Source organism: Protobothrops mucrosquamatus, unplaced genomic scaffold, assembly GCF_001527695.2.
Source record: "Protobothrops mucrosquamatus isolate PMUCROS unplaced genomic scaffold, P.Mucros_1.0 scaffold_128, whole genome shotgun sequence".
Taxonomy (NCBI): Eukaryota; Metazoa; Chordata; class Lepidosauria; order Squamata; family Viperidae; genus Protobothrops; species Protobothrops mucrosquamatus.
Genome location: NW_015386204.1, coordinates 1,585,976 through 1,600,769, shown reverse-complemented (window position 1 = coordinate 1,600,769; position 14,794 = coordinate 1,585,976). Strand labels below are relative to the sequence as shown.

General features: G+C 38.6%; 1 protein-coding gene across 2 annotated transcripts in view; it reads right to left on the bottom strand.

Annotated features, from left to right (window-relative positions):
* Window positions 1-14,794, bottom strand: part of PTPRE (protein tyrosine phosphatase receptor type E) — a 68,961-nt gene that overhangs the window by 18,441 nt on the left and 35,726 nt on the right. Inside the window, exons 3-6 of one of the 2 annotated variants that reach the window (XM_015817654.1) lie at window positions 13,041-13,143; window positions 12,650-12,723; window positions 10,705-10,841; window positions 5,794-5,884 (exon numbers count right to left, since the gene is read on the bottom strand). In XM_015817654.1, the coding sequence (XP_015673140.1) occupies window positions 5,794-5,884; window positions 10,705-10,841; window positions 12,650-12,723; window positions 13,041-13,143 (405 nt within the window). Of the gene's footprint in view, window positions 1-5,793; window positions 5,885-10,704; window positions 10,842-12,649; window positions 12,724-12,816; window positions 12,926-13,040; window positions 13,144-14,794 lie in introns of those variants that run through there. The other variant, XM_015817662.1, reaches the window with a different exon arrangement.

Sequence of the window (14,794 nt, the reverse complement as noted above, 5' to 3'; positions counted from 1 at the left end):
ACATGTACACACATGATTATTTGTTTTCTATGATCTACATAAACCAATCAGAAGCTCCTCTAGAATAGAACCTCAGTGCAGACCTACCCTGAGAGGTGATGCATATTTGTCAGTTTGAAGAAGGGATCTTAGATGCTAATATAACAATCTTTGAAAGCTATATTCTATTTTTTCCCATTGTTTATCATACTGCCTTGGAATAAAACCTTGATTAGCCATTTGAGCGTGCTTATTGTTCTGAAAGTACCCATAGCCAAAGCAGGATAGCTTTAATACATTTTCCAAAGGAAAACACTCCTTTCTTGCCTGATCGCCTTGATCTTATTTCAGCCTGGACCCAAGACAGAAGCTCCTTAATGACCACAGGCCTGCTCCTTCTCTGCCGCTTGCCAGCTAAGCCTCGGCCGGTGCAGGGGGCGGAACCACGCATGCACGGCGCTCCCGGGCAGGGAAAGTCCTCGACTTACAACCGGTTGGGTAGTCCTCGACTTACGACCGGTTTAGTCCTCGACTTACGACCGGTTTAGTCCTCGACTTACGACCGGTTTAGTCCTCGACTTACGACCGGTTGGGGGTTGCGGCATTAAAAAGGTTGAGAACCACTGGTCTAGCTTTTTGGAAAAGAGGCAATTTGGCTTGCTACTATTCAGGGACTGCTTTTGACATTTTATCCCCTGCAGACAAAACCCAGTCCACCCCAGCAGCCAGGCCTTGTAAGCATCTAGAACAAAAAAAGTGGTGAAGAAGAACTGGTGGGGGCAGGGGGAGTTGAAGCTTTCCAACTAAACAATTCTGGGGCTATTTGCTGCAATGTGGGGTGGAGGGCAGGAAAAGGGCAGAGATGGGAAGGGGAGATAGGAAGGTGTGGGAAGTTGGAAGCAGCCCACTATATTACTGAAGCTTGGCACAGGAAGAGACCAAGCCTGGGATGGGATAGATACTTAGCTAATGATTGATAAAATTCACTTAGTTGCCGAGATTGTGGTTGCTAAGTAAAATAGTCGTGTGACATCTTGCTTTTCAGTCACAATGACTTATGTTGGCAATCCTGTCCCAACTATGTTCAAAAGTCCAGGACTACTTGTGTATGAATGCATACATATACAGTAGTATAGAGGCCACCTGATTCCCAACAACCCTGGGCAGCTCATAAGAAAAACAAGCAGCCAAAAATAAATCATAAAGAACATGAAGACAAAAAAATACTTTTTTGAAAACTATCTAACCATCACCCTGTCCCAAAGCCTGAGAGAACAGCTAAGCATTTAATAATTTTCCTGCATGACCTCAGGATGGAATGATCCAGATCTCTACAACTGTAGAAAGCAGAAACTCCACAGCACAGATTTCACATGGTTTCTGGGTCCCAGTAGACAAGGCCCAAGGATGGGATCCAAAGCATATTGAATGTGCCTGATATCACTGGATGGACAAAAACAACTGGAAATAGTACCACAGACAACAACCAAGCCAAACCCATGAAGGACTTTATAGCTGATAACCAGGACCTTGAGTTGTACTTGGAAGTTAATCAGTAACTAGTAAAGCTCATGAAACAGTTGGGTCACATGGGCATATTGAGGCATGCCTGTTACTACCCATGCCACTGAATTCTAAATGAACTGTAGCTTCTGAGTAATTTTCAAGGGAAAGCCTTATACAGCGTGTTACAGTAATCGAATTGTGAAATCATTAAGGCACGAATGACTATCTGAAGGACCTCCTAGTCCAGGAAAGGATACAAGCGGCACACTAGATATATCTGTGGAAGGATCCACTTAGCTGCAGCCTCCATTTGCAGGAGCTGTAAATTTAAGATGACCCTAAGATTACATACCAGTTTGATGAACACATGCAGTCCCATCCAAAACCAAAGATAGAAGATCCCCAGGCCCAGGGGGCCCAAAATCTTAGGACAGGATTTAACTTAAGTGTGTTCCTTTTCCATCCAGTTTTGCACAACCTCCACATACTGGGACAGAAGCTTGACAGCATCAACTTGCTTGTCCTGGAATTTAGATGCATTTTGGGGTATATGTACTGCACTGATGATACTTGACTCTGAACTGACCTCACACAGCATTTCTATGTATATGTAAATAAAAGAGTGGCATTTGAGATGCTGTGGACTAACTGAACTAACCATACACATAAAAGAGAGAAGCATAGCAAAACAGTGCCCCCACTCAAGCTTTGCAGCCAGTCTAAAAGAATACCATGATCACCTGTATCAAAAACCACTGAGAAATCAACAAACAGGAGGATGAATCCACTACCCCATCTAATCTTGCCACAGGTCATCAACAAGCATGACCAAAGCTTTCTCTGTGCAGTAACCTACCTGAAATGAGCCCAGACAATCTGTCTTCTCCTGGATCCTCTGGAGCTGAAGCCCCACTACCAAGTACATTTTGGTTGTCCAAGGAGTTGCAAGAGATGAAGAGCCAGAAGAGATGTTTGGAGCACTAAGGATGGAAGATTAAAAGCCGGAGACTGGGCAGAAATTGTCCAGGGCTTTGATGACTTCTTGAGAAAAGACCTGCCAGTGGAAGACCTTCCCCCTCAAAGAAGCAGGTATTGCAGGTCACCTCCTGGACCTTGACCAACCAGGAAAAATATGAATCTAACAACAGGTAGCTGAACTCAGAGTTCAGGAGATCCTGGCTACTTCTTCATCAGTCACAGCCACAAAAAATCCTATGGGACTCCACCTAAATATCTCCACTGGACCTGTACAACTAGAGTCCAACTCTGAGTAAATCTGAATGATTTTATCCACCAGATAGCAAAATGGTTCTTAAAATAGCATATCGGCCTTATTCACATTCAATCAGACTTGCTCCTAATTTTCCACCACTAGTGCTTCAGGCATTTCTTCTGGCACTTCATCAACTGCACTGCAGGAGTGATGCATAGGGAGAGACAGCAAAGGAGCAATCCAATTCAGGACCTCAGCTATCTACCTGTTCCAGCTGAACTGCAACCGTATCCTCATGGAAAACCTCAAGGTCCCTCTGTAACCTATCCAGGTCCCAGAATTTGTGAAGAATTACTTCCTTTAATTGGAAAACTCCAGTTAATTTTACAAGAAGTTTCTGGCAATTTTATTTCCTATATAATCCCCAGAAACTAATGAACTAAGTTTCTGGGCAACCAGCCAAGACTTCAGCAGCAGATTAGAATTTTTAAAAAAATGATCTTTCAAAAATGTGAAATTACCAGCTATGTGGCATGCAACAAAAGAACTTTCTAGAAAAGCAACAAAACATTCCCTTGACAGTCTAGTGCTCTTTTTATTTGTATACACTCTAAGGCAGGGGTGTCAAACTGCCAGCCCACAGGCCGGACACATCACAAGGAAACCGCGCCCACCCCATTGCCAGCAATGGGGGAAACGTTCCGATACATCACGCGACGTCACATGACGTCGCAAATTTGACATGTCTGCTCTAAGGCAATACATGATTTTATTGGCTTATATTAATATGAATGATTTCATTTAAAATATCCACTTTTAGCAAGTGAACTGGCTTGTTCATTTGCTAACACCAAAGATAAGGAAAAGCAGATATCATTAGAAACAACTTTGTAAAAGCAATATTGTAGGACAGGTTGATTAGGGAATTGATGCTAGCTAAGTCAGGAGAATGGTACTCTGATGTTTCCTCTAATTTCATAGCAACTGTAGTTATTACTTTTACACCACACTGTTGATAATTTATCTCTTATTAAATATGCAAATATATATGTATTGGCCTGGGTCAGATATATAAGTGTTATTACTTTAATTCTTTTGTTATAATCTATTACATTTTGAATTACAAGCTTCCTAAGGTAAGTATGCATGTACAGTATGTATGCATGTACCTATGTATGTATGTATCATATTTATATGGCTGCCTATTTCATGAAATGTGACTCTGAGTAGTATGCAATCAAACCATAAAATCAACTTTTTTTAAAAAAAAATGAACAAATATAAAAATAAAAATTATTATTAAAAGGCTTAGGAGAAAGCATCAGATACCACAAGCAATGGAACCACCTCATCAGATCACCATTCCCTTGTGACCCACAGGCCTGTTGACACAACCAGGATTTGAGGGACTTCTGGAAGTCCCGGTCAGCAGAGATGGGGGCAATCTCATTTTGGGAGTGAACTTTCACAGAGTAGGTGCCATAGCAGAAAAGATCCATCTCCTGGGTCCACCAGATGTTTTGGCAGAAGGGCCAAAACATACCTTTTCTTTAGGACCTCATGGGATGGGCAGATGTAATCAGTTTGCTCAAATGACCTGGCCCCCATGGCATGAAGGGTTTTAAAGGTCAAAACAGCACCTTGAATTGGACCCTGAAGCAGGCAATGCAGCAGATGGAACAGGCGTGTAACATGTGCCACTCTAGGGCACACAAAACTGCCCACTCCACCATCTTCTGTATTAGCTGAAGCTTCCTGATACTTTTCAAGGACAGCCCTATGTATTAGATAGACATTAAAATAGTATATCCAGGACACAAGTGAACATGAGCAGAACTCCCTGTTCAGGAACAGACACAACTGCAACATAACACAAAGCTGTACAAAGACTTCCTAACCACAACTGCTATCTATTCTTTGAGCAAGAGTCATGAGTCTAGGAGGACCTCCAAGATCAGCCCTGGTCTGTCTGGTGCAGTACAATGCTACCCATTACCAAAACTGACAAGCCCCATAAAAAATCAGAGCCATTCAAACTTGCCAGAGTTAAGTTGAAGCCTGTTGTTTCCCAATCAGATCCCCATAGTCTCCAGGCACTTGGATATGATATCAATAGCATTGTTTAATTTGCTTAAGGGGCAGAAATGTATAATTGGGTATTATCAGTGTACTGATAATACCTCACCCAATGGTGACAGGTAAGCTCACTCAGCAGCTTCAGGGTAGATATTGAATAGGAGCTAATAGAACAGAGGTCCCCAACCTTTTTGGTTTGGTGGTCCAGAAAGGGAGGCAGGCACCATTACGCATGCGTGCGTGAGCACAAATGTGGCCGCACAAGTGCAAGTGCCACAAATGGGGCGGCTCTAGCACCAGCGGGAAGCTCAAGACGGTGCTAGCGCCAGCAGGAAGCTCATGGCGGTGCTAGTGCTGATGGGATGCCCAGGGATGGGGCAGTGCTAGCACCGGCGGGATGCTCGGAGCGACGCTAGTGCCGGTAGGACAGTTGGGGCAGGGTGATGCTAGCACCGGCGGAATGCTCGGGACGGCGCTAGTGCGAGTGTGGGGGGTGAGTGCACGCACACATATGTGTGCACTGGCCATCCCTTCACGTGTCCCGGTGGCCAAGAGACCATGGCCCGCTAGTGGGCTACAGCCCACAGGTTGGGGATCCCTGTAAATAGAGCACTGAACCTATAGTACCTCCCATAATAAGGGTGGAGGGCAGAATTTCTCCCCCCTTCACCACCAACTGTATCTACTCCAGAGAAAGGAGAACCAAGACAACAGAGTGCTGCCCACCCCCAATCCCTAGACCTAGTACAGAAGAATATCATCAAAGGCTGCTAAGAGGTCATGGACCATTCCTGTCCAGCTCTTGCTACCTAAAAGCATGTCTAATGCTATTTTCATCCCATATTCAGACCTTAATGCTGACTAAAAGGATTGAGATGACTTATAAATATTATTAAACAAATAAATATATGCTTATACCACATTAAATTTATCAGCCTTTGCTGATAAATTTAACATGACCAGCTACCTGGTCATATTGGACTATTTAGAATTTTGAATTATATATCAGCAATACTTACAAGGTAATATGTTGGGGTATCTGTTTTTTTCTCTGTTTTCCTCTTTGTTTGCCATCTCAAGTGATCCTTGCAAATATCCAGGTGGCAATGACTATAGAAAATATAAATTGTTTGACTTAAAACAGCAACCAATAACAAAGTTGACGGTTAAAATACATTTTTATACTTTATAAAATTTTATATTACCTATATCAGAATATTAAATGTCATACATACTGTACATCCTTAAAGTCATCTCAAAAATTATTGAATGCACCAAGCAAAGAACAAACTCTATTCCTACACTAGATAGTCCTCTTTTTTTGCTGTTTTTTTCTTGTGTGATACAGACTTCTTATCTGAAAATAACTGAGGCCTTAACCACTACACAAAATTGGCTTTTCCCACTACTGAGTTAAGGAGCTACCCGTGATTCATGCAGGCTGTAGCCACTGCAACCTTTATTCTTCCTCTAAAGAAGATAATTCCAAATCACTGCTGAATGGTATTGTCCTGAGTGAAGCCAATCCAGACTTTATAGACAAGAGAGCTGACTTTATCTTCTGGCCTTGTGTCCCCAGGCGACAGGGAAAACATCAACCAATCATAACACTGAAGCCAGAATGAAGGAGGGCTGATTTCTCAACTCTGCCTGCCCTTCTTTGAAGGATTGTTTATCTGCTTCTCAGCACAGACCCCCTGTGAGAATTAGCTCACTTCATATTCAAAAATTAATATAAACTCAAAATTAATTCAATAAATTCAAAATCACACAGAAAGATACCAAAGCAGAAATATCCCTCAAAAGAAGAGAAAGATATTTCCAAGATCCTGCATCCGGTTAAGTCTTATAAAGTGGGAGAACTAAAACTGATAACTTGAAGACCTGAAACTAATAAACCAGAAATGCAATTCTGTCAGAAAATTACTGTGTATAATTTCAAATTTAATTTGCACCTAGCATACTTTTGGCCAATCCCTATATCCAGATCTGAGCAAACACACAGGCCACTCAGTATAACTAGGAGAGGCAAAGGGGGACAGGGGGAGAGGGAAGGGGGAGGAGAGTTAATTCACAGATTCTTTTTCTTCATGAGATATAATAATGGAGCTCTGCCGTCTTTCTGTTGAAGCATGGAGAGAAACTGGTAAAAAAAAACTGGGAGGATGGTTATGAAAAGGACTCAGAAAGAAAAGTGCAAATGAAAGCAGAAAATTCTGGGAGGAAAAAAAAAAGGCTGATCTGAAGCTGGATAATGATGGTAGGGTGAATTAACCTGCCCATCCCTTCCCAAATACAATTCAGATGACACCCACAATAAGTCAGATGACCTTACACATTTTGCACATCTTGAAGCTGCGGCAAGAGAGTGTTAACTTTAAACCTGAGACATCTAATTATAAATTACAGCTATTTCACTCAGCGAGAGCTTAGGATAAACTGCAGGTGAGGATCAGGTTCTATAAATACTTCTTGGTTGTTTAATGGAATAAAATGCACCCCGTAAACTACTTACTCTATTATTATATATATCTCACAGGGAGAGAATATACCTTTTGAATTACATAGGTCCAGGTTAGACAGGATAGAATTTATGTTGTATTTTTACAACTAGTAAATGTCAGTTTACAAATAAATGTATTTCTACAACTGATTTTATAAGAACTTAGGGTATTTGGATGGAGACTTACATTAATCTACTTTAACCCATTTATATTACTGGTAAACTGATCAGAATATTGATCATATACTATTTGCAATTCGAAGGAAGATCACCCTTTGGTCTTACTGCAAATACAATAACAAAAGTGGGTGTATATGGATGTTTGAAAACCCTAATAAAATAATAAGGGGAACAAAGCTTATAACTTATATAGAGAGAGCAGGGCTTTTCAACCAGTGGTACGCGTACCACCGGTGGTACTTTAGCACGTGGTAGATGGTACACAAACCCTAGCCAAGTATAGCGGGGGACGGAACGAGCTAAAGCGGCGCTGCACAGGACTGGAGGAGATCAGCTGGAGCTGCACAGCTCGACAGAAACCCCAGGATCTATGCGAGCGGCTGCATGCTGATTGGAGTTTCCGGCGCACCCGGAAGAGAAAGGGAGGAAGAGGAGGGTGGAGAGAGGAAAAGCTATAAAAGGAGCAGGTTTTGGTAGGAGGAAGAAAAAAAACACAGAGAAAGAGAGAGAAGAGGGTTTTGTTAGCAAAGTGGTGAGGAGAGAGCGTGCGGCCTTTGTGAGCAAAGTGTGAGTGACTGAAAGAGCGAGCCAGGAGCTTTTGTGAGCAAAGTGTGAATGAGTGAGAAAGCAAGTGAGAGGCTTTTGAGAGCTGAGTGAGTGAGCGAGCGAGAGGCTTTTGCAAGCAAAGTGTGAATGAGCAAAGCATGAATGAGCGAGTGAGAGAGTGAAAGGCTTTTGCAAGCAAAGAGAGAGTGAGCAAGAGAGCGAGTGATGGGCTTTTGCGAGCAAAGGGTGAGGGGGGGCTTTGTGAGTAAAGGGTGAGAAAAAAAGAGAAAAGTGAGGGGGAGAAGGGAAAAAGAAAAGGAATTGACTTCTGACTTGCTCTGTTGCAGTAGAAGGAAGCATTAACATTGAATCTCAACTTTTTACTTTTCCCTAATATTATAAACTAGCCAATTCTATAACAACAAATGAATCTAACCAGTAAAGCCCAACACCCCCCCCCCTTTTTAGTCAAGTTTTTGATACCTTGCTAAGCACTGGTGGTACTCGAATATTGTTATGTCCTAAAAGTGGTACAATCTGTGAAAAGGTTGAAAAGCCCTAATATAGAGCCCCTCTGTGAGGAAGATGGACAGTTAAGAGTTTGATTGATAAATAAATAATCCTGCTCTTTATCATCATTAGGTTTAAATCAGATGTGCACTTTGAAGAATTTTCTTTGAAAACCAGAACAGACGAGACTGTAGATTTAGTGTTTACTAGCGAATAAGGAAGTCTCTTATATAGGTTACAATCTGTTGCCACAACATAAATGTGTCATATTTGTTGCTTCAATATGTACTCTTGCTTTGGCTTTGCAATTTTTTTTCTTTAAACAGAAAACAGTCACACACACACCTCTCTCTCTAACACACACACACACCCAAACAGGAACATAAAATAAATAACTGAAAACTGACCATGAATTACTATAATATACTATATATTATTTTGATACTCTGGTTTTCCTTAATTTCACTTCAATATATTTGGCAAAAATAAAAGTAAGAAGTGAGCTTTTATGGAAGCTTTAAAAAAATTACTTTATCCTTTGAGCATTTTCTTTTCCTTTGCATAACCAAACAAATTGTGTAAAACTGGAAAACTGAACTTCCCTTTTTTATGTGAGGCAAGGGAGATTTTTTTAAAGGCTTGTTTCTATTTCAGTATTTCTCCAGAAAGTCGCTTGAGAAACAAACACAGAACAAGCATAAAATTAACTTTCACACCCATTTTAAGGATGACCATTTTCAATGTAGATTCGCATTTTCATCTTTTCCTAACGTATTTAGCCACACAACCCAATATACTCACATTAATTCAGACTTGAAAAGGCAAGTTTTAAACACGTAATCATAATTGCTGACATACAGTCCTGCCAATTACGAAGCTACACTCTAAAGGGCATGATGCCATGCCTGGCAGTTTAATTGGCAACCTTTTCACCTACATAAACTTAAAATGAATGTAAACATGTGATCATCATGGCTACATCACAGAACTGCTGAAATCAACCAGAACTGAAGGTAAGTTCACTTTTATGGAACTGGCCTTTAGAAGCCAGAGAGAGATTAGCTATCAGTTATTTTCCAGCTCCACAACCCTCTTCATGCAACCACCATGCAGCAGGAAGCAAAAAATATGTTATGAACTCTGGCTGAAGTGAGACATTATATTTAGCAAGTTTTTAATCAATCCTTCTTAACTTGGTGCCCTTGAGATTTTGGGGGCTTCACCCTCACTATTTCCAGCTTCCATGAGAGGGAGATTGAAATGGGATAGCTCTGTTATGGTTATCTCTCTTCTCCATTAGGTATCTTTAAAATGTACTTACTATCTTTTTTTTTTGTAAATAGTTCCTAGAAGAAAGCAAAAGTAGAGAGCCTATTGCCTTCCAGATGTTTAGGTCCACAACTCCTAAAATTGCTTGCTATTGGCCTCTCTGGCTAGGGCTGATGAGAGGTAGTTATCAAACGTTCTGCCACTGTAGTAAAATCTGAATGGCTTTTAAAAGGCAGAGCTTATAATTCTGGAAAGAAGCAGGATTTATAAGTATGAAAGTAGCAAAGTATAGGAGAGACTAACTAGTTTCACATAATGAGTTAACATCCCTGTTTTATTGAAATAAACCACAAAGGTTAGGTTTAAGATTTAAACCATGGTTTTCAAATCTGAATGTTTGGGTCTAAATAACACATTAAGGAAGAAGCAGTCATATTGCATTATTATTTCAGTATGAATCTTTCCTTTATCATCTGGTTTAAAATGTTTTGGAGTAGTTATGAGGTTCACATAACCCTAATTCCCAAGACTAAAACTTAAGGATTTTGTAAAATGTAACAGTTGCTGGCAGTCAGGCATCATATATAGATAGTAATAATATAGATTATTACTCATGATAATGTAAAACATCTGGAAACATGTCAGCCAATTTGCCACTTAGCTGAATAGCAGCAAGATATAGGATTGGAAATCTCATTTCCCAAAAAGGTAGAGACCCCTTAAAACTCCGATTTTGTTAATAATAGATATAATAAGAGTTTACACAGCATAGGAGCGTACAATATCTAAACAATCCCAGAGCATGAAACTGATAAATACAAAAGCAACTTTTATTGTTCATTGAAAAAAATAATTTGTTCATTTTATTTGCAATCTTTCATTTAAGAAAACCAAAATGAAGTAACAAAATAAGGCAACCCACATTAAATTCTTCCCGGAACAACTTCCCATCATCAGCTGCTCTTATCCGGATTTCATCTTCCAAGAGCTCTACTGGAATAGGAAAATACTTCCTTGGGCCAGAAGGAGACTGTCTGAGAAGCATCACTCTCTGCTGTTCTGTCAAAAGGAGATGAAAGAACACTGTATCTATGTATTTATATATCATATTTCTAAATACCCACCTCTCTCAGAGAGGGTCTCTGGGTTGTGTCCAGTCTAATCAATATATAGAAAATATATAAAATTAACATTAAAATGTGAAAATTATTTTAAGTTTATTTTTTAATTATGATTATGGCATTATAAAATTTCAAAAAAGGTTTTTAAAAAATCCAAGATGGCCACAGCATTAATTAATACAGGCAGGGGGACTCTTATGGGGCCAGCCAGCCTCACAGGTGCGTGGTCTTCTGTGCCCATCTTGGCAAGATCATAGAGCCAAGTTTTGATTCCTTTGCAGAAGGCCAGGAGAGTGGGGTGTTGCCTCACCTCTGTGGGCAGGATGTTACATAATGTAGCCGTAATGCCAGAGAAGGCTCTCTTCCTAGATCCAGCTAATCGAAATTCTTTGACTGATGGATCTGCAGTATATCTTCCATGATTGATTGAGTGGGATGGGCTGATGTAATGGGTGAAGTCAGTTCTGTAGGTAGCCTGGTGCCTATGCCAGGTGATGACCAACACCTTGAACTGCACCTGGAAACAAACTGGTACCCAGTGCAGTTCATGGAGGAAGGATGTTATATGTGCCCTTCAATGGGCACCCAATATGGCTCACGCAGCCTCATTCTGTAGCAGTTGAAGCTTTTCAGGAGTAGCCCCATATAGAGTGCATTGCAATAATCCAGTTGGCTGTATTATATGCATAGCCAAAAAGCAATGTACATTTTACTTCCATTATATACTTAAAAAAAACTTAAAATTAAGACCATATCTGTACAGCTAATATAAATGGAAAACTTCACAACAATTACTAGTTTTACTAGCTTTAGAGCCGTGGTGGCACAGTGCTTAGAATGCAGTACTGCAGGCTAACTCACTGCTCACTCCAGGAGTTCGATTCTGACCGGCTCAAGGTTGACTCAGCCTTCCATCCTTCCGAGTCCGGTAAAATGAGGACCCAGATTGTTGGGGGCAATTTGCTGACTCTGAAAACCACTTAGAGAGGGCTATAAAGCACTATGAAGTGGTATATAAGTCTAAGTGCTATTGCTATTTACAGTCTTTTCAAATCTATTTTTCTGAAAATGGATTTTAAAATGACAGACTCCAAGAATGATGTAGAAAAGGATTCTATAAGGGATTTACATCTGAAAGTGTCAATAACTAAAGAGGACATATAAATAATAAATCAGAAGAATGATTTAGAAAGTTTTCTTATTCTGGATTTACAAAAGGAATGTTTTAAAGTATGAAGCTGATAATGCAAGAAATGCATGTGTTATTGTACTGTATGAAATTAGGTGGGGGAGTTTAAAATGTGTTCAAGAGTGTTTAGCATGTACAGAAACTAACTCAATTTTCTTTGACTTTCTTCCTTTATATGTTAATTCATACTTTTTTTTTAGATTTGTTTGTTATGTTTGTCATTTAGTTCCTTATTTAAAATAATCATGAAAACTGACTCCATGAAAATTTACATATAAAATTAGTTCTACATCTAACACATATTTAAGTGGAATTCCTGAAATTATAACTTAATATAATGCAATGTTTTAAAAAAGATCTTTCTGAATCAAATTGTACTATAAATGCAAACATTAATATGAGAACAAAAATATATGAACATAATATGTGAACAAATCTTCTCTATCAATTACACCAACAACTGAATAACCAACCCTGTAAAACTTATTTGCTTCCCCTTTCAACATTACATTATAAAAAGAAGTAAATCATATACAATTAAATAAAGAAATAATTACCTTGCTCTTCTAAGATTCCATTTGGCATTTTTTTATCAGTGGAATTTACAACTGCTTTTCTGTGTCTTCGGAACCTTAATAAATATAAGAAGCATTTAGAAGACCACAGTATAGGTCTCAAGATAGTAAATAAGTAACAAAAATATTCTATATTATGGCTCACAAACCAAGTAATTCTGGAGAAGGATCTTCGAATCATTTTTTTCGAGTTATAAATGTTATATTGTAGTTGATGCACAGAAATGGTGTGTAACATCCTCCAGCCACTACACTGATTAATGTGGGAAACTACAGACAGCATAGCTGCGGCTATGCAACTTTCATTTCCTTAAGAGATCACATGGTAACAAGAAATGACTAGTTCCACATCAAGAGTCTGATTCATACATACCTGAAGAAATAGCCAGCTAAAATAATTAAAATTATGAAGACTAAAATCAGGATCAGCACTGAAGTCAGTAAATGTGATGGCTGACCATTTTCTCTTGGGGGATCTAAAAATCAAAAACAGAAATGATGAGTTGGTGCTAAATCACCAATTGATAACAAATAGAAAGTTAGTGGAACAGAAGCATACAAATTATACATTGGATTTTGTAAATGATATTCTTCTGACACTACCAGATATAAAGGAAATTTAGTTTAAATATTTTAAAGAAACTAGTTAAAGCACTGAAATATTTTGGAGCTTTTTTTCTCATTAGAACTTATATATACTGTATATATAGGTAGTCCTCGAATTATAGCCACAATCTGACCCAAAATTTCTGTTGCTAAGCAAAACGGTTAAGTAAATTTTGCCTCATTTTATGATCTTTCTTGCTCCAGTTGTTAAGTGAATAACTGCAGTTGTTAAATTAGTAACACGGTTGTTAAGTGAATCTGGTTTCCCCATTGATTTCGCAGGCCAGATGGTTGCAAAAAGGGATTACATGACCACAGGACACTGCAACCGTCATAAATGTGAACCAGCTGCCAAGTATCTGAATTTTTATCACCTGACTATGGGGATGCTGCCACTGTTGTAAGTGTGAAAAATGGTCATGTCACTTTTTTTCAGCTTCATTGTAACTATCGGGGACTATCTGTACAATGACACATATCACTCTACCTCTACTTACATTGGAGTATTACCTAATGTAATATATGTTTTCATTCATTGCAGGCCAAAAACCAAAACTGTAGCTGAGGAAATTTGAAGAAGTAGAATGTAAGGAGAACACAACAATAATTCCCAATGCCCTGTTTCTGAATAAATGAAATAAGATGTCAATTTTATCAAAACTATTAATAACCAGTTATCCTCAATCATCAAATTATTTTTAAAAATTAAATGGGAATTAATGTTTTTTTCTAGTATCATACTAAATCATGGTATATTTATCTTCTTTTCTACAAAGGATAGGAAAAGTAGATATGATACAAGACTAGACTGTAGTATAACATTTAAGCAGTTCAACATTGCGAATGATCCCTCATGAGATTAATAGCAACTCAAGAAGAAGAAAGCAAAAATGAGTTATGGCAAAAGGAATAAAAATAGTATAGTAATAACACATTTGTCACAATAATAACATGTTTTCAAAATATAGTAATACTCAGAAGATACTCTTCATGTCAAACTATGTCAAACTATATTTAAGTACAGAAGAAAATTAATTGTTTTTACCTCTGTTTATCTTTGTCTTTAGCAATCCCACAAATAATGCTAATTAGATGGATTCTGCTTAAATATGAAGTTGAAAAAAGGTTTTTGTGCATTGCCAGGTTTTTCCTGAACATGCTGATAATACCTCTCTTGCTTCTCAGAAATCTTATTTTGGCTGTAATTTTGTCAATAATCACTAATTTCACTGTTCAAGGGGATGAATCTTTCTTAAATAAGATTTACTGCGGTGAATTTCTTTATTCATTATGTCAAATTACATAAGCCATTGCAAATTATATATTAGAAACAAAACTGTGTGAAAATTGATATTATTTAATAAGGATTTTACTAACAACAAAGAACATCTTGCTCAATGAAAATGATGAAATAAAATACTTTTGATCATTTTTTTTGAACAGCATTCAAAAATATACCCATAAAAATGTTTGTAGAGTAGGGATTTTGTGAGATTTACCTCTCAGCCACAATGCTATTTC